We start from the raw sequence: 27,673 nt of genomic DNA, 5'->3' as shown, positions 1-27,673 counted from the left end.
GGAGTTTGTCCATATTTGATTTGTTTTTCCGTGCTTCACCTGGAAGGGGCCGTAGGGCAGTGGAGGTCACCATGGGTCACTGCAGTTTGCAGTAATATGTTTTCAGTGTAGTCCAAATTCTCAGCTGGAGACTCTTTCTTGGCATGCTTAAGGATTGTGTGGAAAGGAATTAGTCCCAATAACCCTTAAACTTGTTTAGAAAGAGTCTTTCCATCTGATATCCTTAGGATCAGGTTATATAATGATCTGGTTTTGACATTTCTGACTGGAAAAGCATGTGTGCAGAGAGGGAAGAAATCAATTCAACAACAAAAGAAAAGGCTCTTTGTGTAAAAGATGGCTGAAAGGAAAGTTAAACCTACAGACAGGAGACTTACATTTGTACTGGGCAAGAGTCTGCTTCTTCTCTGGAAAATATCTGTGGATGTCTCTTTTTTTCTCCCTGTTCTTGCATTGCCCCTAAATTCTCAGCAGCCTCCAAGCAGTCAGATGCCACGCAGCCCTTATTTTTGTTTCCTAAGAATTTCTCTTTTTCTTTCCTGGATATTAGCAGCCTTTAGGGCTCCCCTCCCTGGCCCCACAACTTCGCGGGTTCAGGAATAAAAATAAAATGAGGCAGGCATTAATCAGTCAGTGTCAAACGCTTGGAGAAGATGAATGATACAGCAGAGTCTTGGCATTTCCGTTTTGTTGCGTTGCCTGCGTTACTAATGCTCCTTTTGGCATCGGGTCACTTCAGTGTCCTGCCTGTTTGCCTGCAAAAATATTATCCTTGCAGCTGGGGAGAAGGAGGAAGGTCCCACCTTCCCTCCACCTCCGCATGGGGCATCAGGGCATCACTGAAAAACAAACTGTGTTTCCAAGCCTTTCTCGGGGCCATGACCATACACAGTCTCTTTCCTGCAGGAACCAGTGCTCCAGCATTATGGTTCTTCATTTCAGCCTGAAAGTGCCAGTGGTGAGGCTGGATAAAACTAGGTAAAAAGCTGTTGGTCAGATGACTGAGGTCCGGATGACCGAAGTAGTGTCTGGGTACCTCATCCTGTGGAAATGGCCAGTGTCTAAATGAGCAGCTCAGCAGCTGGGCTGCAGGAGAAATTTGGCTCCCTAAAGCAGCTCAATCCTCTGGTTAATGCTGCTTTTTGTGGGGCATGCCTCCTCTAGGGCTTTACACCCATTGAGGGGCCATGGTATCAGAGGGAACCAGCAGACAGATCATGGCTGAGTGAACCTCTGGAGTCAAGACAACACCCTGGTGCTTGGGTGACTTTTCCCAGATACACCTGAATCCTTCAGCTTTTCAAAATCAGGCTGGAAACATCTCCCTCCTTTGCAGACAGGGAACTGGCCTCCAGGCAGGGGAGGTAGCCCTGATGGATACACAGCCTGTTGTGAAAGTTTCTGAGCTCAGTGCCTACAAGAAGCCCAGCCTGCCCCCAGCTTTGAAATGCCTGTGTTGGTCTCTCAGCAGGTCGCCAATGCCTCGGACAGCTGGGCAGTGAGGGATGTCCCAGCCTCGCAGCACCGCCTGACCCTCTCCAGGCTGGACCCTGGGAGCCTCTATGAGGTGGAGATGGCTGCTCACAACTGTGCTGGCGAGGGACAGACGGCCATGGTGACCTTCCGGACTGGTAAAGGTCAAACCTTTCCCTGGGTGTTTTGCTCTGAGTCAGGGGAGGGCCCCTCGGAGACATCCTGTCCCAGCCCTGAGGCACAGACACCAGGCTTAGGACAAAAGGGCCATTTCTGCTCTGGAAATCCATCTGCCCTCAGCTTAGAGTGACTGTCAGAGCAAAAGTAGAAGGTAGGATGGGGAAAATCAGGTCTTTCCCTCTGTATGGGTTGAAACAAGTCCCTTCCTCCCTCCGTGTCTCAGTTGAACACCTGCAGAACTGTAGAAAATGGGTCTAGCGGGGATGTCAAGAGGTTTAATCCATCCTCTGCCTGGAGACACAATCAGCCTGTGGGGATTGTTCCCAACAGGTGTTTGTCTAATCTGTCTTTAAAAGCTTTTCCTGTGCTAAAGGAAACTCCAAGCTTTCCCATACAGTATGCTGGGTGCTGCGCTGTCTTTGTCACTAAAAGGATATTCCAAATGTCCACATGAAGTCCCTCTGTCCCCTGGCTGGTTTTCATGTCTCCAGCAGGTGTGGAGAATGTCATTCCCTTTGTAGCAAGCTTCCCCATAGTGGTGGGCTTGCTCACATCTCCCCTCAGGCCGCCATCTTGTGCTAATTACTACCTTCTCAAGGCAGAAATCTAGCAACATTTCAAGAAAACCAATTAAAAGTTGTAGAAAATTAAATATGAGGGAGACCTATTAACAGTTTAACAAACTTGCCCCTTTAGCTTTAGTTCCTGCCTGCAGGCTGAGTGCTTTGAATCCCTAGGGCCTCTAGAATCCATAGAGTACTTATTTCTGCATCCTGGCTGGGAATATTTTCTTTCCTCATCTCATCACAAGCTAACTCTGAGCCGCATCTCCATGTTGGTGATGCCACCTCCCTTCTGCACAGGTCGGCGCCCAAAACCAGAGATTGTTGCCAGCAAAGAGCAGCAAATCCAGAGGGATGACCCAGGCACAAGCACTCAGAGCAGTAACCAGTCTGACAACAGCCGTCTGTCCCGTAAGGCCCTCCTGGAATGGGGCAAGGAGGGAGGACAAGGGGTGCTGGATCTCTTGTGGGTGGCAGTGGCGAGGGCATGCTGGGCTTGAAATCTCCACTGGGTAAATCAAGACTGTGCAATGCTGTGGGTGGTCTCTACCTCCTGACAAGGAGAGGTCCTTCTTGAACATCCCTGCTACTGCCCTTGGCAGACTGTCTCAGGAGAGCAGGGAGATCCTACTGCCTGGCCCCACCTTTAATGCAATGACTTGTCAGAAACTCTCTGTCTCTTGCTGAGTTTCACGTGGAGGGTTCAGAAAGCCCTGCCATGAAGTCTGTGAATGTGCAGGGTACAGGAACAACAAACTGCAGTGCACCGGTGGGTGCTGGCAGAGTATGAGGACGGAAAGGGGACCAAGTCCCTGCATGTGCTGGCATCCTCTCCTCTCAGTCAAGGCCTGACAAGGGCCGGTTAGTGCCCATTTAGGGGTGTAGGGTGTTCCATTTGGGTATTTTGCTGCACTGGAGAAACATCAGATCCCTACTGGTTTCTCCAATTTATTGTTTCCCACCTCGTGTGTCTGTCATTACTATTGCCATTATAATTTCTGTGAAATTCTCTCCTTCAGTCTATATCTTTTTTGTAAAGTCCCATCCTTTAGCCTCCTCCATACAGTCATGTATTGCCTTTTCTTTCATGTTCACAGATTCGTTCATCTCTTTCTCTCCCATCTTGTGATGATTTTCCTATCAAATTGTATTTCCCCAATTTAGAACTTTTCCATATTTCCTCCTCAGCTGTTTCTTCTCAATCTCTCTTGTTTTCATCTCCTACACTTCTTTGTCCCCAGCGTCATCTCCCCTTGCTCACAGCCAGGCTTTTTGCTCCATCTCTAGCCCTGCATCCACACCTCTCACTGCTCTCCCTCCCATGATGGGGGTACACACCTCAAACCTTGTCTCATCCTACTTGAGCTGGGAGTGGGAAAGGAGCAAGATGCAAGCAGGAGTAAAAGATGTTTGTAGGCACAAACTGAAAGGAGTGGGGATTTGGGCGTGCCAGCTCTAATGAAGAGATGGAGGGGAGAGAGCATTCAGGATTTAAAGAGCATGTGGGTTGGTGCAATGCAGGTCGTCCTTCACCCACATACCTCTGAGGTACATGATCCTCCAGACAGGGCAAGAAGGATATGTTTCATGCCCTCTGTGCCTTTTGCAGCTCCAGAGGCACCAGACCGTCCAACCATATCTATGGCATCAGAGACATCTGTGTATGTGACCTGGATCCCCCGTGGGAATGGCGGGTTCCCCATCCAGTCTTTCCGTGTGGAATACAAGAAATTGAAGAAGCTGGGAGACTGGGTCCTAGCCACCAGTGACATTCCTCCCTCTCGCCTCTCTGTAGAAATCCCAGGCCTGGAGAAAGGTAGGCAGGTGTTCCCCTCCCTGCTTCCTGGAGGCCTGCAGGAAGGCTGCACAGTCCCTGTAGAATGGTTATCCATCTATCACATCATGCTAAGCCCCAGCCTGTGTGAGCAAAACAAAGCCTCCCTGGCTCCCGCCTTAGGTGCGTGGGGAAAAAGCTGCAGATGCTTCTCCAATTTCTCCAGCTGCAAAGACCAGCGTAGGTTTGACCTCCCTCAGGGAGGCTTAAACATGCTTTTCTGCATTACAGGATATAGTTACTTAAAGGCATTTGGTTTTGCCATTTACTAGACAGGACAGAACTTTCCTTAGCCACAGGCAAGACAGATGGGCACACAATTCCCATTGCACTTCACATGAGAAAAGATTTCATCGCTGAGGTGGACAGCATAAGAGGGGACATAACTACCCCAACCTAAAGACAGTAAAATGATGAGTAAAAACTACTTAGGCTTTGAGCTTTTAACTGATGTTTATGTACTTAAGTCTCATGTAATAGAGAAAGGACACCTTTCCATACCTGCTTTCAGGTCAGGATATCCTTTCAGGCACCTCTTAAACCCCACATAAATCCAAAACTGCTACCTGACCTTTAGACCATCCAGACAGGAATTGGGGAAGGCAAATAAAAGCAGGCTCCATCAAAAACATGGCTGAAATGTGGCCAGTCAGTGTTTATACCTCAATTACAAACTCCCTGTAGGCTCTTTGCCTTCTGGACAAGATGTAGCCCCTCTTCACAGACAGGCCTGTGCTAACAGTAGAAGTCTCTGCAACTCTTTTATTTCCCATTTTCACCTTAGGCACATCCTATAAATTCCGTGTCCGGGCACTGAACATCCTGGGAGAGAGTGAGCCCAGTGCGGCGTCTCGGCCATATGTGGTGTCTGGGTACAGCAACCGGGTCTACGAGCGCCCTGTGGCCGGGCCATACATCACCTTCACAGATGCCATCAACGAGACCACCATCATGCTGAAGTGGATGGTAAGGTTTGTAGGGGCCGAGATCTCTGCATGTGCAGGAAGAAGGTGTGTGGGAGCTACTTGCCCAGCTTACACCTCTTCCAGGTTACCACAGTGAAGCCTGTCACCAGCACAAATAGATCAGGGATCCAATAGCTGCCTCCACCAAATGAGGGCTGGGTTTGGGCTGCATAGAAGGGCAGGAAGTCCCTTGAATTCAACATTGTATACAGGAAGATTTCAGTGGATAACCTCAGTGTCTTGACCATTTTGATCAACAAGCACAGTTCAACAATGCATGGGGTGGCTGCTTGCTCTCCTGGCCAAATTCCTGGAATCCATTAGCACCTCTGTCTGTGCTAGTAGTTTCCAGCAGATATGTCCTTCACTCTGACTTGCTGGATAGCAGTCCTAAGTGCTAAAAATCATTTACAGCAGTCCACCCCAGAGGATTTTTAGGAGTGGGCAGGATCTTTTGGATCACAAGCTAGTTCCAAGTGTTTTCAACAGCTTAGAGCTTATTCAGAGGGATATATTCTCTCCTAGTTGCTTCTAGCCAGAAATTGCTACAGGGCAGGATGGGCACTGCAGTTCATTTGAACACAAACAGTAGCTGATAAAATACTGCGTGAAAGACAGCAAGAACGTGTGAAGCAGGGACAGTACTGCCCTGGGTGTGGGAGAGGAAGAGAGCTGTCTTCTTCAGAAACACAAAACTACTGTGGTCACCAGTTTGTGGCAAAATGTAGTTTTTCTGGAAGCTATGAGCCTACTGGAGTCAAGATGAAGGTGTGTTTACCCATTCCCAGCTGAGTCACTGTTGTTTAGGAATTTTTTCTCTGAATCATTGGCTGTGGCTGCTGAGAGCAAGCAGAGCACTGGATGCTTAGGGTGACAGGCCCAGACTCATGGCTTGTCTGTTATCTGAGAGAAGCAAAGTGTGAGAGTATAAAATAGCACTGAGCTCTTGTAAAGAAACCCCTACTGTGCAACACAAGGAAGATCCCTCTGCTAGGTTTTCTTCCTGTCCCATCCCACTTATCCAAACTGCTTCTCACCTAGAGCACTATGGAGCACAGACATCTCTACTAATTTCTGCTCTCCCTCCCATTCTCTGCAGTATATCCCAGCCAGCAACAACAACACTCCCATTCATGGATTTTACATCTACTACCGCCCCACTGACAGTGACAATGACAGTGACTACAAGAAGGACGTGGTGGAAGGTAGGAGAAATTGAGAGACTGGTCCCAGGTGTTGGTTTCTTCTGGAAGATGACGCAGCCAGAAGGAGCCCTGTGCACAAAAGGTGGTGGCTGTCTGGGCCTACTCTTCCTAGCACTGCTGCAGAGCTGGGCCAGCTGTGTGTTCCCTGAGGAAGTTAACGGCACATGTGTTTGTTCCCTCCTCAGGAGATCGGTACTGGCACTCCATCAGCCACCTGCAGCCAGAGACCTCGTATGACATTAAGATGCAATGCTTCAATGAGGGTGGCGAAAGCGAGTTCAGCAACGTGATGATCTGTGAAACCAAAGGTAACCAGCTTCACAGGGCAGCTCTGGGAGTGCAGCAGGCTGCCTTCCCTGCCTGCAGCTGTCAGAGGACAGCACAGGAGGTACCATCCCTGCCTGACAGTGTGTCATCCAAGCTCAGGCAAGGAGATGGAGGCAGCACTGGGGAGAAGAGAGACATAGGGTCATTCATGCTGTTGATCAGTATGTGTGTACCCACAGCAGTACTCACAGACCCCTTGCACAGAGTCCATCATTGTCCTTCAGAGTTGTAGTTAGCTTTTGTGTTCCTAGATGGTGACTTGAACCAGAAGGACTACCTTTCTCTTACTGTGCCAAACTCCTGTGTTGGGTTAGAAGCAGGTCCCAATGTTGTCTTCCAAGCAGCTGCACTGTCATGATAGGAACAGCATTGAGCCCAAGTGTGTGTTTTGGAGAAGCTATTTTCATTTTTGCTTTTGCTTTAGCAGTCCACGAGCAGATCTGGCAAAGTTGTAAACCAAGCACAGAGGACTTGTCTGTATTGCAATATGCATCAGCCTAGGAAATCCTGTCATCCAGGGGTGCTTCTTTAAAGCCACCATAGTCTGCCCACTCCACAGCAGCACAGAAATCCCTGGAATAGGCTGCTATTCCATCTGCCATGTCTGTGTCTAATGCTCACTCTCTTTTCCCTTCACAGCTCGGAAGTCTCTTGGCCTGCCGGGTCGTCTTCCACCCTCCACAGTGCCCCCCCAGCAGCATCCCCCACTCAGTGGTGGGCACAGTGGCCTGGGGACAGGAGCCATGGTGGCCCGTTCCAGTGACTTGCCATACTTGATTGTAGGCGTCGTGCTGGGCTCTATTGTACTCCTCATCGTGGCTTTCATCCCCTTTTGCCTTTGGAGAGCCTGGTCCAAGCAGAGTAAGGGTTCTTTCTTGAGGGCTAATTTAAAAGATATGCTTTGTCTGTGGATTAGATCTGACCCTGGGTGTAGTTGGTCAAACGCCCAAAATGTGAGGGCTCTGCATTCTGGGAAGCAGGGAAAGGGTGGGCAGAGGGCAGGTCTTGGATGCTCTGTGGAACCCCATAAAGACAAAGGCCACTGTTTGTCCCTTGTTCTGCTTACCTTGTTGAAAAGGAACCTCGGGGACTAGGGGCAAAGGGAAACTCCACTGGCAATTGTGTAGGGCCCCTTTACACCATTTGGCTCCAAGGGTGCTTTGGGTGCCAAAACATCTTCCTGATAGGATAGCCTAACGCTATCCCTGCTGAGCTTCAGGAAGCTCAACTTTACCTCTTATTTTTCCCTCAGACTTCCCTTTTCTTCCCTTTGCAGAGCAAACCATTGACATGGGCTTTCCAGGAGCTGGGCTGCTGGTCTCATCCTGCCAGTACACCATGGTGCCGCTGAGGGGCATCTCTGCTCCTCGTGCCAGTGGACACCCCTACATTAATGGGCAGCCCTACGCCAACAGGGCACACTTGAATGGCATCTGCCCCTCCTCAGGAGTGGGGTATGCAAGCACCAAGCCCCGAGATTACAGCCCAGATGAAGTGCCACCGGTATGTCCACACCTGTAGTTAAGAGCTGGTTTGACATGAACTGGAGGCCATGGTTGCAGTGGGAGGGCTTCTCCAGACGTGGCTGCCACACTCTGCAGCATGTAGGACTGACAACACTGGCTTTTTAAAAGAGATTTCCTCTTTGCAGTGGAGTCTGAGACATGGGGGGAACAGGAAGGTCTCCAAAACACTGGTGAACGGGTGGTTTCTTGGGGCAGTGGCTCTTAGGTATGGAGGAGGTTCCTGTTTCTCCTGAACGAAGCTCACAAGGACTGACAGTGCTGAAGACTCTGTGTGTAAAGAGTAACACAGGCCAAGGCAGTGCCTTGGCAGAGACTATAAATTGGTTATTGTCCCCCATTGATTCAGCAGTAAGCATGAAGTGAGTTTTTCAGTGCTCAGTTTCACTGTCCTCTGTAGCAAAATAAACAGTTTCAGCTTTTTCTGCCTTCTGCCATAAGAGCCTCACCAATTTGCCCCAGGGTTTCAACTCCCAGATCACAGCACCTGCTTCTTAATGTGCTATTGCTCCAAGAATCCTTCTCTGTCCTTCCAGACACACGAGGAGACCAACGCCTTGCTGCAGGCAAGAGTGCTGCAAAATGGGAATGCCCAGCAAGACTACCAGCCCTCCAGGTTAGTCCTGGCTTTTGGAGGGGGTGGATGGAACCCACAAGACTACATGCTCACAAAAGCTTGCCCTCAATGCACTCCCATTTGTCCCAACTCATTTGGGAAACAAATCCATGCTCCAGCACTAGGCTTTCTTGATCCAAATTCTCTCATGATTTCAGGGAGGAATAATTAAATTGTAGAGGTGTGTAAAGGTGGCCCAGACCTACTTCCCCTGTCCCCTTTTGCTCCTCCTACTCCTAAATGGGAGACTGAAAAGCAGAATGATAGAAGCAAGCAGCTATGACTGAATACTGATAAACAGCTGCCCCAGAATCTGCCTGGGTTCCAGCTGGGAGTGCTTTGTGTCTCACTGTTCAGATGTCTTTATTACCATGTTCCCTATGAGGCACTACTTCTCCCAGCTTCTGTGGCACTCACTAGCTGTTTGGATCAGGGATACCAGATCCCATCACCTCATTCCCGTCTCACAAGTAGATTCTCATTTCCATTCCTCACTTAGGAATGCTGTGTGTCACTGTGTTGATGCAGCTGGCTGTTACACAGGTTATCTCTTTCAAGGAGGAAAGATCTGTTAGCAGCACCAAACCTCTCTGCCTGCCTCCCCAGATTGCCCAGCTCAAGAACAGAAGACAGCTCTTTCCTCTACAGTCTACCAGATGACTCCACCCACCAGCTTCTTCAGCAACAAGATGACTGTCCTCACCTTCAAGAGCACTTTGTTGGCCTCCATCATCCAGTAATGGGAAGCAAAGTGGGATGCCCTAGCCTGGATCCTCGACGGGACACCTTGTTCCATCAAGGTCAGTGGTGGAACACTTTGGAAAAGTCCATGTCTCCTTCATCTCATCATTTGAAGCTGATCTTGAAGGGAAATCTCACTGTTAAGCATTTCTGATTGCTCGTGTTCAAATTACGTGAATCCATCTCCCTAGGACATGATCCATTGATCCACACCTGTAGTATGGATCTGAATTGTTTTGTGCAATCATGGGATCGAATTCCCATATAGACTTTCAGAATGCACATGTTCCTCTTTGATCAGAGTACCCCTCCTCAAAAAGTGAACTCTTAACTAAAAACCTCCCATGTCATCTCTAATTTCATCATGCATTGTAATTATTTCTTGCTCCTTTCCCTTTCAGGAAGCCCTTGCTGCCTAGGCCTAGTGCCAGTTGAAGAGGTAGAAAGACTAGAGTGCTGCCAGTCCAGAGGAGATCTCCATTCCCAGAATCCACTGATCACATCTTTGGGTCAGGATCTACCAAGACACCTGAACAGCAGCCCGTCACCACTGAGACCTTTAGAGACTCACCCTCCCCCCAGCTAGGGACCAAGCTGCCTTTTGCAAAAGACTTATTCTAAAGAGAAAAAGAGAAAGGGTATTTATTTTTGTATAACACCCCTATTTATATATTTATGCACTTGTATATAGATGTATATGTGCCTTTTATAATGCTATGGAGACAGAAGGCATCCTCAGCAAGGTCACAGGAGGACCCAGGAAACAAAGCAGCAGCTCTCCGTGGCACCGGCTGTTCATCAGAGCACAGGATTGCAACAGCTGGACAAGAGACATTGCTGGACACGGGTCCAAACAGAGCTGCCACCACCAAGTTCGAGCACTCTCTTGCAGGGAGGGCTTCACAAAAGGTCTTCTCCTGTCCCCTACAGGAAGGTTCGTTCCAGGAACACATTCCTGTGAATGGACTGGAGTTACACACTCTGCCTAATCAACTTAAACAACCCTTCACATACACGCCATCTGCAGCCACCTATCTGTAAAGACAAACCACGCTTTAACATCTCAAATAAAGGCTTTAGTCTTTGCTGTGCCTGGCTTTATGCTAATTCCTCACACAGAATGAGCCTTTTTTTTTTTTTTTTTTTTTTTTACTTGCAGACATACAGCAAGCAGGACACCTGGGGAATGGTGACATTTTCCTGCAGTTAGAGTCTTTCAAATAGCCACCAGGGTGAAATCTCCTTAATGCTGAGCTCAGAAGAGGGACAGCTGCTACCTGTGCCAGTTAAGTGACATGAAACTTCTAGTAAGGAGCACAGCTAGAGGAAATTTTCATTTATTTACAAGGATAGTTGCATGAGTTTGGTGATGGAGGGAGGCAACCAGACACTCAAATCTCAGCCAGTCTTGTTTCCTTTACCCCCACCCCCTATCCTGTGGTTTTCCAGTTTCAGGGACTTTCAGCATGCAGGCCTGTGGATAAGAGTGATTTTTTTCCTTAAGGAAACGTGGGATTCTCAGCACCTCCAAAAGGACTGTTAAGGAAACTTTCCTCTCTGACCATCCAGGAGCCACTCTGGCAGTCACACTCCCTCTACCCAAGGCTTTTAACTGCTGGGACCAAAGCCCCTTCACAGTAGGCAGCTCCAGTGAGGCAGCAGGTGCCCCTCTTGACTCTCTGCACACCCCTCACTCACACTGTCAGACAAGTTTCCCTTACTGGCTCAACCCTGGATTCCCCAAAGCAGAGTCTCAGATGTTTGGTTCCTTAAAGTAATTTAATTGTGGTGCAACAACACCATAACAGCTCAAGCGGGTGCCTCCCAGAAGGGACCCCAGACAAAGGAACCAGACAGAGACACAAATACCAGTGGCAAAAGGCAGGGAGGGGGGAGGAACAGCAAGAGCAGCTACAGGTTGTCCAACCTATTCAATTAAAAATGAGCAACAACCCCCAAGTGTTCCCGTGCACTCTCAGAAGCATTGCACTGGAAGACCTGTGCAACATAATCCTTCACCCTGGAGGTGAAGGAAGTTTTCTCAGTAAGGGTAGGTGCTGTAAATGATCACATGCTGCCACCATACTAAATGCAAGAGGCAAAAAATAGTAAGACCTGAAAACACACTGAGCCTGGCTCTCACTCTGATCAGGCATATGCAAGTGGAGTTACAGGCTGACTTTACATTTGCTGTACCCTCCTCATGCCAGGTAAATGCCATATCGTGCACTGCACTGCAGTTTTCCACTGCTCCATACCCTTCTGAGCACCACAGGCCCTGAGGAAAAAAAGCCCCAGTAAAAAAAAAGCCCCCTGCTTTCTCCCAGTAAATAGCACTTTCCTTTACTAGCTCAGTTAGCAGAGCAGTGCCATTCCTGCTGGGATGCTCAGCAATAACAAATGCACTCTTAAGGCAGACCTCTTCTACCATATTTGAGAACAAGGTACCAAAGCTGTATTTGCCCATGTGAAGCTCTGATCCAGCTTTCCACAGCCGCTTCTTTGAAGAGCAGACAAACATAATGCACACACACACAGGGCACCTGTCCAGTGCAAGTCTCTCCAATGGACTGATAACAGTATTTAGTAGTTTTATTTGCAATTTATTTTATTCCATATCTGTTGCTGCAGTCATATTTTGATAGAGGAAACAAATGTAACCCTTTACAACTAACCCCTGTATAGCCAAAACAATTTCTCACTCTGGGCATGACTGCTGCCACAGTTAATTTTAAGGGCAACTTGGATTGTTAGTTACCATTGCTGGTGTAAGAACAAGGAGTGCTTCAATTGGAGTCTCACAGGTGAAGGTTGTAGAAAGAGGCACGCCCCCTTTCCTGCCAAGAAAAGCGAGTCCTTCTTTTCAGTACCCACCTCTTCTGACCAGATTGATCTCCTCTCTCAGGCGGGCTATGTCATCAGCCGTGCGCATGAGCCGTGACCCCAGCCTGTCTCTCTCTTTCATGTCTGTAGTTTGGGTGCCCTGAAATTCTGCTCCCTGTAAGGAGAGGAAAAAAAAGGCTCCTATAAAACATGGGAGGATGAACAGTGGAAATTTATTTCACGGGGGGAAGTGAAGCTTTCCAAGAAGCAGGATATCTCCATGACTTCTCCATTCATTAGTGAGAACTACTAGAAACTTGAGAGTGAGGGACCACTAACGTAGGCTGTCACAGGTGGCTGCCTTATTCCCTAGTACAGAGCAATGAAACCACTTTTCATTGGAACACTTTGTTACGTGACTATTTCCATGTAACAAAGGAATATATTTTAATTCCTGCAAGGCATATTTTAATTAGAAATAAGATGAATTTGTTTCAGTCTTAGAAAGCAGCTAAGTAAGAAATTACAGAAATGCCAAGGTATGGCTTCTTCAGGATCAGCTCATTATTCTCCCTTTCTACAAGATCTGGAGCAGCCATTCTTCCTGTCCCACTATTAGCCCAAACAGCAGAGCAGGGTGCAAGACCAGACAGTTGCTGAGGGCCAGATGATCCCTTACCCATTTCTGAACAGTCCTAAACCTGCATGTAGTACAGTGGCTAAGAGGCTTACCAGATCATTTGGTAGTGAATCCAGCTTAGTTTCAAGTTGATGCTTTTCCTGGCAAAACTCGTCCAGCTGCAGCAGCTTGGTGGTGTTTTCCTTTGTCACCTTCATTAGCATCTGCTGCAGTTCTAAGATTCTTTCCTGGAAAGATGTAAAATATTGAGCAGGGATGAGAGAGGATGAAAAGTGTGAAGTGAGGAAAAAGTGCTAGGCACAACGTAGGTGTCACAGAAGACATGTAAACAACAGACTGATCCTGCACACACCACCTGATCCCACAGTATCTTTAGTGCAATCTGTCATGTTTATATATATATACACACATATATATATTGCAAATGCCTAAGTAAGTAAAGCAGTTAGGCAAAACTGTGAGAAAGAGAAAGCCATTAGGTACATAGTACTCCTGTACCCTTCTGTGCCCTTCTGTAAGGGCAGCTTAAGCATGTTGCCTCCTTGCACTAACAGTAGCTGAGCCTTAGGCTCCCCCAGATAGAGACATGAACTCTCCAGACTGCACAGATTGGCATCCCAGGCATGAGCCAGGGCTTGCCCTGTACTCAAACAGTTTGTCACTAAAGGTGGCGGGAGAAGGCAGTAGGTGCTGAATGCTACCTGAGAACCAAAGAAAAGCACTCTGGAAGAACTTCATATAGGGACTGAAGCAGAACAATGCATTTGAGGAAAGTAAAACGAGATCATCAACTACATCCATGAGAAAATAGGATGTGCATCAGCAACTGGAGCAGAGGTAGGAAAGATTATGGATATTATAGTCTATTAATGACAAGTGAAAAATAGTCAAACATGAGCATGTTCACAAAAGATTTTAGTGTAACTATGCAGCTCCAGGGAAATGAAGCCTTAACAGATCATCATAACACATGCGTCTTCCTCATTTTCCTCCTCCTTACCTCCCATTTTTTAAGCTCCAGGTAATGCTTATATTCTTTCTCCATTATTTTCACTTTCATGTCCTCCATGGGTATGTTAACAGAGTGTGCTTGAACTGCTTCAAAATCAACCAGCCGACCGAACTTCTCCATCATCAGCTGATTGCACTTCTCTTCCAGTCCTAACAGAGGGGCACTGTTGGTTAATAAGAATTTCTGCCTTATCCCAGCTTTTTCTCTGAGCTCTTTGGTATTTGTTTTTAATAAATAATTCACACAAACCCACACAGAGCTCACAATTGAGTATTGCTGTTTGTCCTTGTCCATGATCACACCTGTGTGCTCATCAAGCCACACTCTAAGCCAGTCCTAGTAAGCCATTCCCACACCATAGGCTATATAGGGCTTCTGCAGGTCTGGTGGTGCTAGACACAGCTTTGGGTTTAGTTCTTGGGAAAGTGTTTTGAATAGGGCTTGTTTCATTCTTCTGATGTTACACAGAAGAGGAAATTGCCAAAAAAAGCTTACATAGCTTTGGGGAAGCAACTTTCTTCCTAGGAGTTCTGGTTTATAACCAGAAATAGCAATCATGTATCCAGACTTCCAGTGTCTCACCTCAGTCAACTCTACTTATATTAAGGTCCCAAATTATTTTGCACAGCCTGTGCAAGTATAGAGACAGACACATGGTGAGTTACCCACACCCAGTGAGGGGGAAGGAATGAGCATTAGCGTGCTGTGTAGTTCAGAGTCTCTGTTACTCACGTCGAATCTCTTTCTCCATCTCCTTTTTGTCCTGGACAAGCTGCCTGTGTTTCTCCCGGGCCTTCTTATAATGCTCCCTTTGCACTGTCTTCTCATTACGTAAGTCCACAACTCTCTTCTGCAGGTACTCCAAGGACTGACTGGTAAATACCAAAGCCTGGGAGAAGTCACTGGGCATCTCCCCATCAACTAAGCACTGCACCTGCAAGAAGCAGCCACAAATAAGCAAGGCTGACTTTACTTATTAAGGTGACTTTACTTATTAAGGGTGCTGGTGATCTCTCTGGGTAACAAATGTGTGAGCAATAGAGAACTAAGGAGGGAGGTAATAGTAAGTGTGAGCACAACTCGTGTTTTGGGCCAGGGAATTGTTACCACTCAGTGAAGCTGAAAGACCACTTAGATCTATCACGACTGCCTACACATAAAGCTGTCTACCCTTCAATGGCTCCTGGAACAAAGGGGGAGTAAGGCACTCCCTGTCAGCTGTAATTTTGAATTATCTGGGAGCTGCAGGATTGCACAGCCAGGCCTTAGACTCCCCTGTCTTTATTATGATCCTTTTAATGATGAGAGATAGAACAAATGGAGAGAGCTGAGCTTGCCTCAAAAGTATACAGGCACTAACAGGCAGAGGCCTATCTTCTCTGAGGACATGATTCAGCCCAGACAAAATAACAGTATTGTCATGAGTTTTCCTCTTAATTTTCTACTATCTTCCCTGTGCTCACAGCTGTATAAATGAATGCAGTGTATCCAATCCAACATTATTGAATTGGGCAGAACTCACATGAGTTTCAATAGTTTTGGGGCTTTTTTGGTTTGGTTTTTTTTTAGGGTGGGTTTTGATTATTTTTCCAGGAGAATATCAGTAGGTAAGGACCTGAAGGAAAATACCATGCCAAACCTATAAAGCACCTGAAGACTATGCACATTTCAGCAATGGACCAGCTTGCCTGTCCTTACCTCATTTCTGTCAGTCCAGGAGAAGGAAAAAAAAAAGAATCCTAGAGGAAATAGCAGCATAAAGTTCAATTAATGGCACTTCACTCCCAGGATAATATTGTGAATCAGGAACTAAGGGGCCCAAAGAACAGTAACACCATTGTTTAGATGTACATAGGCCATTCTGCACCTGCAGATGCACAACATCTTGAATTACCTGATGGAGTTTCAAAGGCACAACTACATTTAGCTCATTCAGTTTCTGCAGCTTTTCCCACTGAAAGATCTCCAGATCCCTCTTTGTTGTGTCCAGACTGGTTTCCACTTCTTTTGCCTGCAGAAAGACAAATTGTGGATAAACAAAATCCTGTACTACTCAAAATATACAAGGTAGCAAGGTTCTGTTAGAGTTCCTCATCTAAAGGAAAAGAAGTATAGAAAAAAATGCTCTTTTTCTTTTTTTTATTATATATGATAGGTGAGTTTCATAGACAAACACGAGGCTCATCTATATATTCAAGCAGTATTCTAACCTGAATACATCTGTACACATGTGCACCCGTAAATGTCTCCTTAGAGAGGCCCTGTATATATCAAGAGACAGCTGCTTTGTTTAACATCTAAAATACTTGTAGATCTACAGAGCCTGCAAGATAATTTTTATTGTGTTATGCCTGGAAATGCTTATTGATTCTGCATGAGAAAGAAACAATTCAGACTCAAATGTCAGACCCCAGGGTGAATATGTGGCAGCTGGCACTTAGGAAAGCCTTTAAAAACTAAACAAAAAATGTTGTAAGTTAAGCATATTTGATGGAACATTTTTGAGACACAATAAAAGAAGGACTTGCATAATGTTATTTTGGTAGCACTCTCTCTCTCTATCCTGGATAACCCTTCAAATGAATATATTTTTGAATTAATATAAATCAAATGTCTTAGTGAATGCAGGAGTTCAAGAAAGCTAAAAGGAAAATTTGCATCAAAAGAGTTTATTCAGTGATTACCTGTGACACAGAGCAAAAGAAAATAACTAAAAGCAAAAGAAATAGATGGAACAATAGCAGTTTTATGCATTTATTTTAACCTACATTCGTGTTAGGATAAGTATTCTTCAATCTCTCCATCCCCTTACACCTGCACAGAGGATTGGCCAGGCTACACCAGGTGTTTCTTCTGATCCAGAGAATCCAGCTTCTGCTGCTGCATGATGGCTAAACAGCTGGAAAGGGACTGGACCTAAAACCTGGATCCAGCCTCACAGAAGCTAAGCTTGGACTATCTTGATTCCCTCTTTTCAGGAGGACAGGTGACCCATGTTGAGCTGCCTCCTGCCTCTGTTCTACCACAGGTACCTCCACCCAAACTGAGGCCTCTCAAAGGCTTAGGATTCTGTTTATAAATCTTAGCCAAAATCACTAGCACAACATTTTCAGTGGAGCATGCTGATGTTTGCTGAGAAAACACTACAATACCTTTTCAGCCAAGGCATTATATTTCTTTCTGAGATCAGCAGCAATTTTCTTCTCCTCTGCTAAAGCTTTCTCAATGTCTAACCGCTGCTGCCGGAGCTGGAGGGTGTTTAGGAAGAGTGCCTCATCGCAGCCTGAGGAGGAAAGAGCCAAAGAACAGCTTAGTTCCATTATGACTGCACTATAGTTACTGGCTGGAGCTGGTAGTGTCTCCTACTGTGCACATTGCCCAGTGTTCCCCTTAACAAGAGCAGGGTTTTGCTCTTATGTTTGAGCTTTCTCAAATCCCACGGGCCACATTCCTCCATGAGGTGGTGAATGTCTTGGATGGATCTTTTTTTCTTTACATTCAGTAAGTTTGTTTCCAGAAGTCAGATAAATGCATCAAAGCCAACATTAAAGCCAAGTGCTCAAAAATTAGCTTTTTTAAGCAGTGCAGTCTCAGTAATTAATACATGTTACAGTTCAATTATGTGAACACATAGTTTTTTATCCATAGCACCCTTCTCTATAAATTAAGAATTTGCTGTAGGATTCAGTTGTAGCTCTATTTGTAAACAAAGCTGTGGTTCACAGGATCTCTTTCATTTGTTTCATAGTAAGGAAGACCTGTGAATTTCTATCTAACGCTGTGATTTCAGTCATGCTAATCAAGTGCATAATTATGCCCAAATCAGCAGGCAAAGTAATAAAAAACAGAGTCCAGTAATGGCAAAGAAAATGACACATGAAAAGACAAGTATGAAGAGGCTAATGCAACATGTAATTTCCCTATTAAATTAGCAATTTGGACTTTTTAAATAAAAAGTAAAAATATTCATTTCTTCACAACATTTCATTGAAAAATGAGATGAATGAGGAGTTAATAAAAAATTCAATTTGTGGAAATGATATTAAAATCCAATTAAAAAAAAAAGTAAGGTGGACTGTTAGTAAGTTCTAACTTAAAAATGAAGCAGTGTTGTTACATGGTCATTGGCATATCAATCAAAGATTTTTTAAAAAAACAACACCCTAAATTAGTTAAACTCGGACAAAAGAAAAAGTGGGGGAGACGTTTCTTGCCTTTTTTGAATGCATGAAAGAAGAGGATTTTGCAAAGTAAAGCTCCTAACTTTTCAGATACCCTTAAGAGCGCAGCCTAGCAACAGGCAATTGCTGCATAAATCCACGAGGTGGTAACAAAGAGCTTCAATTAACAGCATGGTAGAGCCTCAGAACTTCCCTGAACAGGGAGGGATCCTGCTAGACCAGGCAAGAGGTTTCAGAGAGCAGCTACAGCCTTGCTACAGCTCCACTCCTGACAGGAGCCTTTTTTCTCCACAAAACAGCCGTGATGGTGAGTGGTTCTTTACACAAAATAATTAATTCTTAGTGCTTAGCTAAGTTTTATTTTTACAAACTTTTTAATTAGAGTACCCTATGCTACCAGCTGTTTCATTATCTTCACTGAGATTTCCTGGGGAAAAACGCTGCACTCAGGAGGGGCACACACATTCCAGCCCTTCATGGCTTTAATATGCAGTGAATAATGAAAAATTCTGTGTTTTCTTTTTAAATACACAATACTGTCCCTAAAGCTAAACAATTAGTCAATGCAAGGAAATAATGGCTTAGGTACCATCCGGGCAAACAGAGTCATCAAAGACTTCATCTTCAGATCCAGAATTTTCTTCACCAGGCTTCAAGTCAGACTCTTCATCATCCTCCCCTTCACTCTCATCTTCTTCATCTGAAAGAAACAGACAGTAATGTTGGCTTGCAAAACACCTCCAGACCCACAGCTGTGCATTATGCCAATGTGCTGGTGAACACAATCCCAATAATCCATGAAAGATCATCCTGGTAATAGGTGAATCCAGGCACCTTGTGCCTATTGCATTGATCTGATGATTTCACAGAAAAGAAAAAAGAGGGGAAAAGAAAGAGGGAGAGAGATCACCTAGTAAAGGCAAAGGCACAGGTGCAGGCATAGTTTTGGGACTTACTTCAATAATGTTTCCTCTCTATACATGCTGGGAATTTAAAACTTGTGGGTTTATCATTCTACTACACAGATTAATCAACCACGCAAAATATGGAGGCACAAATCTATTACAAAAGCATCACCTTTGTCTGCACTTTTTGCTAATCATGTCCCACTTGAAATCAAAAGCCAAGTCAGTATTTTAGCTCAGTACGGCTGCCTAGCCTTAACAGTGTAAAACTGAGTCACTAAGACAAATTAAATCCTTTTGTAATATGTTTAGTCCTGTGACTAAACAGATTAGGTTTATGATCTCTCATCAGTCAATGGGCAGATTAAAGCAGAATGTCACGAATGTGACAGATTAATAACTTATCCATAGCTCCCATTGGTACAGCATAGGAAGTACCTATTTAAAGCTTTGCCTCTTCTTTTTACCAATTATCAGTCATCAATATTGACTTACAGGAAGTAAACTGCAGGACCTATGATCAGACCAACTGTAGTCGTGTTAGAAACTGAATCACAGCATTGTTATCATTCAGGATGGTTGCCATAGAACACCTTGTCAGTATACAAACAAATACAGGTAGATCTGATCTATGGGTTTTTGAACTGACTTGAGTGCTGCACGTACTCAGGGCCCCAGATAGAGTGAGAGACATTTACTTGACCACACAGATATACGTGTAATAAATCCATAAAACGAAAAGAACAGAATCTCCAACCTGCTTCTCCTTCTACTTCTTTTTTTTCCACGCACTCGATTTTCTTCTTCAGAACCTTGGTCAGAAAATGGGAAAATTCATTGTCTTCTCCAAGGGATGCTTGGAAGTTTGCATAAAGAGCTTTCTTACATTCCCGAAGCTTTAAAATCTCACACTTTTTATCCTCCATTTGTGCAAGGCAGCTCTTCAATTCCAGCTAAAGAAACAAAAAAACCTACTTCAGTTAAAAGGTACACCCATGTGTATGTGTATATGATGCATCTGTGAAGATCTGGATGTGCAAAACTCATCTTTCTCTCTTTAAACCCATGGTTCAATCAAGCAACACCTAGGAGTATGTTCTTAAAGTATGTGATTTGTCACTTATGCCACATCATGAACTACCCATTAAAATGCAACCATTAAGATTATGAAAAGATTAAGTATTGGAAGTTAAAAGTGACCATCCCAGGTTGATCATCAAGAGTTTCTTGGTTTTCAAAATCTAGCACTAGACACTGCGTCAGTGCTAAAATGAAGCAAAAGCATGCCACCATTTACTTTTGGCTTGCTTTTGTTTCAACCTGTGCATTAATGGTACTGTTAAACCTAGAGACACGTGGCCTATTTACTTGTATGGCCTCCTCTTCACTGATGAGGGCGTAAATTTGCTCCTGGAGAAAGTCCTCATGTTTCTCAAGTTTCTTCAGGATAAGCAGCTCTTCACAGCATGTGATGCAGCGCAGGTCGGCATTTTTCATCTGCACATCCATCTTCATCTTCTTGTGCCGCAAAAGGCGAAGTTCAGCATCAAAGTTGATCACCAGCATGTTGATCTGGAGCACATGAGAGTCAAACAGGAAAAGTATTATGAGTGGAGCTAAACATTTACATGTTTAGCTCCTTAAAAAAGGAGCTGAAGGGTAAAATTCTCTCTGCCAAATCAACAACTCAGGCATGCCATTTCCTATGGATTACTGAAGCACTTAGAAAGACAAAGTTACCCCCAGATGTTTCTTCGTTCTCAGCTCTATAGTAAAACAATCATCAGGGATTCACAGGAATCTTTCACTGCATTCCACTGCACCCTAAAAATATTTTACTCTTCAGAGAATACTTTACAGTAGTCTGTAGTTTACAGTAGTTTATGTAGCAATAAATAAGTCTTCTGCCTTGACAGGCTTCTTTTGGAATAGCTGCCAGCTCTTCCTTAAACATTTACAGTTCAATCAGTACTAGCAGCTGCCAATGTTAACTCACATATATGTGACTGTCACAGCAGAATTTGGATATTCCCTCAAAACATTCATATGCATAAACACAAGAGTGTCTGTGTTGGAGAAGACCAAAGAATCAATGGCCTGCAGCAGAAGTTAGAGAAAAGATAGCAAGAAATGGAGCACACGGGTGTACCTCTGGTACACTCCTCTCCATACCCTCCTAACTCTGACTTAGGGACATCCCGAGTTTGAAGCAGTATGCTTGTGTTCAACAGCTTTGAATGGATTTTTCTTCCAAAGTTTATCAAATTGTAGCTTCCCCCACATCCTCACACTGAGTTCCAAAGCTTAGCTATTGCTGGGTAGGAAAACTGTTTCCATTTGCATGGCTCAAGCTTTCTATGTGACCATTTCATTTGATATCTCTCCTTTTTTTAAGAGATGATTCCCACTCTCCTTATCTATGCTATTCATAATTTTATTACATCTCTACCACTGTTTCACAGTTGCTCTTTTTGCAGGCCAAAGATGTTTTATCCGTTTAGATGTACCTTGAAAAAGAAGCTTTTCCATGACTAATCATTTTGGCTACTCTCTTTTGCACCCTTTCTAATCTTAAAAAATAGTTTTTGAGACCAAAGAGTTGGAACTACAGTTATTTAAGAGCTGAGAACATCATGAATCTACAAAGTTGTAGTGATGCTCCTTTTTTAACTCTTTGTAATTTTTCAAGTACTGTCTAACATTTTATGTGGGGTTTTTTGCCCATAGTTTCATAGAACAATCAATAAGAAATCTAAGATGTGTTTTTCAAGTAATAATAGCCCACAGGTCATAGTTATGGATTTATACTGATTTACACTGCAAATTTCCAACAGATATAATTTTTTTGAACTTCATAAAGGTAAGAATAGCTGCAATCCTGAGACAAAAAGGGATTTGGTTTTGTTTCTGATCCAGTGGCCTTGTTTAATCTGACAAAAATAGCTTTTGATTTCCTACCTTTTTAATCAAGGTCTCCTGGAAGTATAGATTTTTTATCTTCTCCCTCTTTAAAATTTCCAGTTCTATTTCTGTTGGCTCTGCTTTCTCAATCTCAAACACCTTCTGCTGCTCTGTGCCCACAGATGATGCTGTGTTCACCGGGTGTGTGTCTGCAGCCTGTGCCATGGGGTCAGTCTCCTCCACTGAAGGAGCTGGAATAAACCCACGTCTAAATGCACGAAACGAGGCAGACCCTTCCAACTGTTCCTGCGGCTTTGCCTTGGCCAGTTCCTCCTTGAACCTCTGGAGGATGTCACTGTTGCACTCAAATTTTTTTTCAGGAACCTCATCTGGGTGTAGCCGAGGGATCAGGGGAAGAGGGAGACGTTCTGACAAATCCAAGCTTGCCTGTATGGATTTCAACTCCTTCACTAAACACTTGATTTCATCAATAATAGAAACCTTGAGGTCCCGCAAAGACACGATCTCTTTGTTCATATTCGCTTTCTTCCTATGGATCTGCAATGGAAAAACAATTTTAGTAGGATTCCCCAGGAATACTTACATAATAAGAAGTCTTCCCCAACACAAGATGGCTAACATTATCCTGGATTGTGTTAGGGAGTATTGCCACAGGTCAAGAGATGTGATCCCTCCTCAGCATGGCAAGGTCACATCTGGAGTTCTGTGTCCAGTTCTGGGCTCCCCAGTACAAGAGAGAAACAGTGCTACTGGAGACAGTCCAGTAAGGGGCCACTAAGATGATTAGGGAACTGGAGCATCTCTTCTCTGAGGAAAGGCTGAGAGAGCAGGGTCTGTTCAGCATGGAGAAGAGAAGGCTTGGTGTGGATGCCATCAGTGTATATAAATACCTGAAAGAAGCATGCAAAGAGGATGGAGCCAGGCTCTTTTAAGCGGTGCACAATGACTGGCTAGAGGAGATGGGCACAAACTCAAACCCAAGTGGTTCCCTCTGAACATCAGGAAACACTTCTTTACTGTGAGGGTGACTGAACACGCATAGGTTGCCTAGTGAGATTGCAGGGTGTCAATCCTTGGAGATATTGGAAAGCCATTAGGACACGGCCCTGGGCAACCTCCTCTGTATAGCCTTGCTTGAGCAGAGGGTTTGGACTAGATTACCATTGGAAGCATCTTCCTACTTCAGTCATTCTGCAATAAGAAGATGCTGTATTAGTTGACCCTTTTCACATGAAATAATAATTGAATGTGATCTATCATTAATAGATTTGGCAAAAACTTCTCTGATCTTTATAACAGAAAATAAGCCTATATACCACCTACCTGAAGTCACTGGAATTCTTCATGTGTACAAACCTGAAATTTATGACAAGAACTGTTCCCTTTGTTTGTATTGCTTGTCCTGATGAGTTAGGTTAATCACTGGGTATCTGGTGGCATCAGCACTACAATGAAGTGCTGAAGCCCAAGCATGAGACTAAAATGATCCAACAAACCCCCTAAGACTGTAGCATTGATTCTATAATGCTTAGACCTCACTGTCAAAGTCATCCAGCACACAGGGTGCCTGAGATCAGGCAACACGTTCATGAGGATAAGGCTGGAGAAGACTCAGGGCCACTTCACCAGGCAAAGAGAAACCATGCAGCAAAGAGGCTCCTCTGTCAGTAAGCAGGGCAAGAAAAAAGCCTTCCTACCAAAAAGTAACTAGGCAGTTCCAAGTGCAATAGATGTATTTCTTCACTGTTCTTTTAGATAAAGAAATGTGTCACTCTTCTGCACTCCAGTAAAATAAAATGAAAAACAGTTCCTATGAGAAAGACTGAGAGAAAGAAGTCACAAGGAAAACAACGAAGATACTGCACAACATTTGAGCTTATTGTGTATTTGTGGTTAAAAGATGTGTGGTAGCTGTAGGAGTCCTATTGCAGCAAGGTGGCTCCAAAAGACCTGATTCTCAGGAAGATTCCAATGCTTAGTACACAGAATCAGTGATAGCCAAAGTGCAAATATGGAGAGGCCACACTAGAAACACTCATCCTTGCTCACATCTCTGTTTTTGTAGAGGTATTTCATGGGGGGGATGTATTTAGCTCAGTGTTTTACTACATGATAAGACTTTCTGAGGAATTCAAAAAGACAGGTGTTCCTGCTGAAATACTAGTAAAGGTAAATTCTCTTTCTCATTTATAAAGAGCCATCTGAAGATTATCCTGGATTGAAGGTGAAGCACTAACAGTTCACAAGAAAAAGGCTGATTTGTAACTAACGCTGACTCAACACAGCAGTCTGTCCTTCAAGGCTTCTTCCTACATACACTTTGATTTCCTTTCAAAAAATTTCTTCAGTGACTAATGCACTATCCTCCCTTCCCTCTCCACCAAAAAAGGGGAAATATACACAGCAATGAAGCAGTTTACATACCAACTCTTTCAGGGAAGCAAGCTGCATCATCTTCTTCTCAGTGTTCACATACTTGTGTTCAGGGAGTTTGTAGTCAGAGGCAGTCTTGAGCTGATAACATCCCATATTCTCCCGTTCTTCTCTGATCTCCTCAGCATCTCTGGGATTCTCATAGTCATTGCGAGGTTTGCTCTTGTATCTGATAGGTACAAAATAAAGCTGAACTTTAAGACAGAGAACATACAGATGAACAAATGGGCTGATTTCACATCTTCTGATTTGTGCAGCAAGGAAAGCGAAAGAGGGATCAAGAATGATAAGCCTCTTTCAGAAAAAAATCGCTACTCTGGCAAGAATATCCTTGCAAACTTGAAAGAAAACCTCAGATTAATTTTTTTTCCCCTAAGAATTCTTAAAACATAGTTCTGTTATGTGACAGTTTAAACCTTCACACTCGGACTGAGTTCTGGGTTAAGTAAGTACATGCTGCTCTCAATTTCAGGGAGCCACATGTCAACAGTCTACCAGCCTGTAGACATATTTTACTACCTATCTGAAAATGCAGCTACCTAGCTGAATTCAAATTTGTTAATAGCTTAGAAGAACCACAGAAACTAACTGAAATATTTTAATGCTCTCTTGAGACTCAGAGATACATGAATATTCATCTATTTTAATTACAGCCCTTAGGAATATAAAAACCTAAGCAGAGAGATTATAGTGCCATATGACAGCTATATAGCATTATTTGACCTCAGACAAGAAGCACAACTAAAAGGGCACAGAGTCCAGTTCAAAACTCACAGTTCATCCCACTGTGCCTTCCTCTTTATGAGCTTGGCTTTAATTTTGTCAGATTTCTCAACAATTCTTCTGATTTTCTCACGTTTCATTTCTATATAACGTGCAGTTGGCTTTTGGACATCTGGCATCTTCAGCTCTTCAGCCTCATCCACAAAAATTCTAATATCTGGACCAAAAAATAACTATGTGAAGTTATAAATACCATGCAGCACAGTGCAATCCCAACTACTGGAAAGCCCCTGGGACAACTCTTGTAGAGCTGATGTAAATCAGTATAGTTACAGTGTAGTGGAGGTTCTGAAAGTATTCAGGTTCTTTGACCTGACTCTTAGTCACATTCTACCCATGGAGCTGATAGACAATTTGTGACATTGACCTAAACATGGAAAACTATGTATAAGTGTTACTATGTATATAGGTACTGAAAAAATATACCACACTACATTTCTTTACCTGTGCTTACACTTATTATTTCTTTAGTTTGGACTCAGGGAAACAAACAGAGATGAAAGACAGAAATCATATTACTGCAACATTTAAATAGTTATCATTACCACTATGTATATGCCTTGAGTCTGTGGTGATCTCCATTTTTTTTGCTGCTTCTGCCTGTTTAAGTGCTCTCCACTTGTCTTTAAGTACTTTCCACTTGCTGCCCACTTGTTCTTTATCTTGGCTGTATTTCTCAGGGACTGGTAGAAGTTTGTAGGTGGAAATCTGATGATTGCTTTGAATAGCATGAACAACAACACTAAATTCTAGTGAGTCCCGAAACCTGAAAAGCCAAATTACAAAAAACTGTCAGTAAAAATTTAGTCAGTAGGCACAACATACCATTTTGCCTTGACCAAAAGGACATGAACAGTGTGGTTTACTTATTGCATATGCAATCACTACACAAAAATTCACAAGTCACAAGTAATATTTAAGTGCTATAAGTAATATAGCATATGTTATTACAGCATAACATCTGACACTATCTATTGACATTTATCCAACCTAGGAATGGAGATGCTCAAGGATAAATATATTAAGACCTCTCCCAATATTGAAACTTACACCAGGTTCTTCATGAGAATAACTTTCATCTTCCATTAAGGAATTATTAAAAACATGTTCATTCAAACCTTTTTCCCTGTCCTCTGTTTGCCTAAGGTGTCTTTTTTATTGTGTATTATTTATATTGTGTATTTATTTTTAGGAATTCATCTTTTGCTAGATAATTAGATCTACAAAAAGCAACCCAAAATGCACCTCATGTTTAAACTTGTGTTCTTGAGAAAGTTTTTTCATACCTTTAAATTGTACAGAGAACATTGTGTTAGCAATGACACTAAAACATCTGACGGACATGCAACATGTCTGAAAAATAAGTGTTCATTTCACAGGTTGTTCTTCAACATTTCAATAAGAGTTCTGGGCTCTTACTGAACTTAGAGGTAAAACTCCAGGCAAACAGTCTCAACCAGCTTTCTTGATATAGAAGTGAATCAGAATGAAGCTATTTCTTTCATTTGACTATCTGAATTTTTACCAAAGATTCAAAAGAACTAATTTCACACAAACATCAATATTTACTTTCATGTAAGTTCCAAATAAAGTAAGTACAGAATCATAACAGAACAGATGAAATATTGACTATATGAGGGAGAAAAAACACATTCTTTTTCCTTGTTGAAGGCACAACTTCATAAACAATAAGTCCCATGCAAGGTCAGAGGAAGAAGTAAAAGTGGTACTTACTGTTTTTGTAGTTTCTGCAGTCCAGTCAACTGTTTCTCATGCTCCCAAGCCAGCTCCTTTTGCACTGACTGGATTCTCTGTGCTTTCTGTCTATCCAGCTCCTCAAAGATCCTATGGTCCATCTCATACTCCTGCAGAAAGATGGAAAACCCAGCATCACATTATCTTGGCTACTAGGTCTTGATAATAAATATTTTTGCCCAGGTACTTTAGTTCCATGCACATCAACACAATTCTTTATTTCAGAAGCTACTTGGATCTGCACAGAGAACCACATTTTTCTCCTATACTTCTTAATTGGCACAAATCATCAGTGGTGATTCAGAAGTTCCAGCAACTTAATCCAAAGGTTTGGACATCTTTGGCCCCAACATGATGGGTAGCAACATTTTAGAAGAAGGGGCCTCTGAAGTTAGATGACCCTCATAGAACCCAGATGTACCTCTCTGCGCAGCTGCATGTGCTTGGGCAACTCCTGATTCTTTTGAAGGAGAAAAACAAAGTCATGTCTCAGTGCAATTATCTCCTGTCTTTTCTTATTTTTCTTTTCTTCAGCTTCCTTCATTATCCGTTCAGACTCCTTTTTCTGCTTAACTTCCTCAATACTGAAAATGAATGAAAAAAGAAATATCTTAATGAAAGAGAGAAAAGATTACAGTTTATGTGACCTTTTAGATTTCCTTGACAGCCTTCAATTCCCAGTGAAGGAATCATCTTCCTTCATATCTGTACATTCCTAGCATCAAGGGGCTTTGACCTTGTAGCCTGAAGTTAAGTAAGTCCCACAGTAAGTATCATATTTGAATTACTGCC

At 43.7% G+C, this 27,673-nt stretch overlaps 2 protein-coding genes across 6 annotated transcripts in view; one reads left to right on the top strand and one right to left on the bottom strand.

Annotated features, from left to right (window-relative positions):
* BOC (BOC cell adhesion associated, oncogene regulated) overlaps positions 1-10,512 on the top strand; it is a 56,010-nt gene extending 45,498 nt beyond the window's left edge. The window contains exons 9-19 of one of the 2 annotated variants that reach the window (XM_051779358.1): positions 1,472-1,631; positions 2,517-2,627; positions 3,826-4,032; positions 4,835-5,016; positions 6,115-6,220; positions 6,406-6,528; positions 7,187-7,408; positions 7,824-8,050; positions 8,607-8,686; positions 9,293-9,486; positions 9,829-10,512. In XM_051779358.1, coding sequence (XP_051635318.1) covers positions 1,472-1,631; positions 2,517-2,627; positions 3,826-4,032; positions 4,835-5,016; positions 6,115-6,220; positions 6,406-6,528; positions 7,187-7,408; positions 7,824-8,050; positions 8,607-8,686; positions 9,293-9,486; positions 9,829-10,013 — 1,797 coding nt within the window. In that variant the 3' untranslated portion in view covers positions 10,014-10,512. Of the gene's footprint in view, positions 1-1,468; positions 1,632-2,516; positions 2,628-3,825; positions 4,033-4,834; positions 5,017-6,114; positions 6,221-6,405; positions 6,529-7,186; positions 7,409-7,823; positions 8,051-8,606; positions 8,687-9,292; positions 9,487-9,828 lie in introns of both variants that reach the window. The other variant, XM_051779357.1, reaches the window with a different exon arrangement.
* Positions 10,513-11,926: 1,414 nt separating this feature from the next.
* Positions 11,927-27,673, bottom strand: part of CFAP44 (cilia and flagella associated protein 44) — a 42,332-nt gene continuing 26,585 nt past the window's right edge. For 2 of the 4 annotated variants that reach the window (XM_051778961.1, XM_051778960.1), the window contains exons 18-32: positions 27,303-27,465; positions 26,861-26,991; positions 25,672-25,892; positions 25,118-25,283; positions 24,335-24,512; positions 21,947-22,447; positions 20,357-20,560; positions 19,746-19,941; positions 18,673-18,783; positions 17,055-17,185; positions 15,797-15,913; positions 14,635-14,836; positions 13,891-14,051; positions 12,983-13,117; positions 11,930-12,425 (exon numbers count right to left, since the gene is read on the bottom strand). In XM_051778961.1, the coding sequence (XP_051634921.1) occupies positions 12,291-12,425; positions 12,983-13,117; positions 13,891-14,051; positions 14,635-14,836; positions 15,797-15,913; positions 17,055-17,185; positions 18,673-18,783; positions 19,746-19,941; positions 20,357-20,560; positions 21,947-22,447; positions 24,335-24,512; positions 25,118-25,283; positions 25,672-25,892; positions 26,861-26,991; positions 27,303-27,465 (2,752 nt within the window). In that variant the 3' untranslated portion in view covers positions 11,930-12,290. Of the gene's footprint in view, positions 12,426-12,982; positions 13,118-13,890; positions 14,052-14,634; positions 14,837-15,796; positions 15,914-17,054; positions 17,186-18,672; positions 18,784-19,745; positions 19,942-20,356; positions 20,561-21,946; positions 22,448-24,334; positions 24,513-25,117; positions 25,284-25,671; positions 25,893-26,860; positions 26,992-27,302; positions 27,466-27,673 lie in introns of all 4 variants that reach the window. The other 2 variants (XM_051778959.1, XM_051778958.1) reach the window with 2 other exon arrangements.

Source organism: Manacus candei, unplaced genomic scaffold, assembly GCF_025592945.1.
Source record: "Manacus candei isolate 608988 ecotype Guabito, Panama unplaced genomic scaffold, ASM2559294v1 h1tg000014l, whole genome shotgun sequence".
Classification (NCBI taxonomy): domain Eukaryota; kingdom Metazoa; phylum Chordata; class Aves; order Passeriformes; family Pipridae; genus Manacus; species Manacus candei.
The sequence above is the reverse complement of the archived record's forward strand: the minus strand, read 5'-3'. Positions and strand labels throughout refer to the sequence as shown.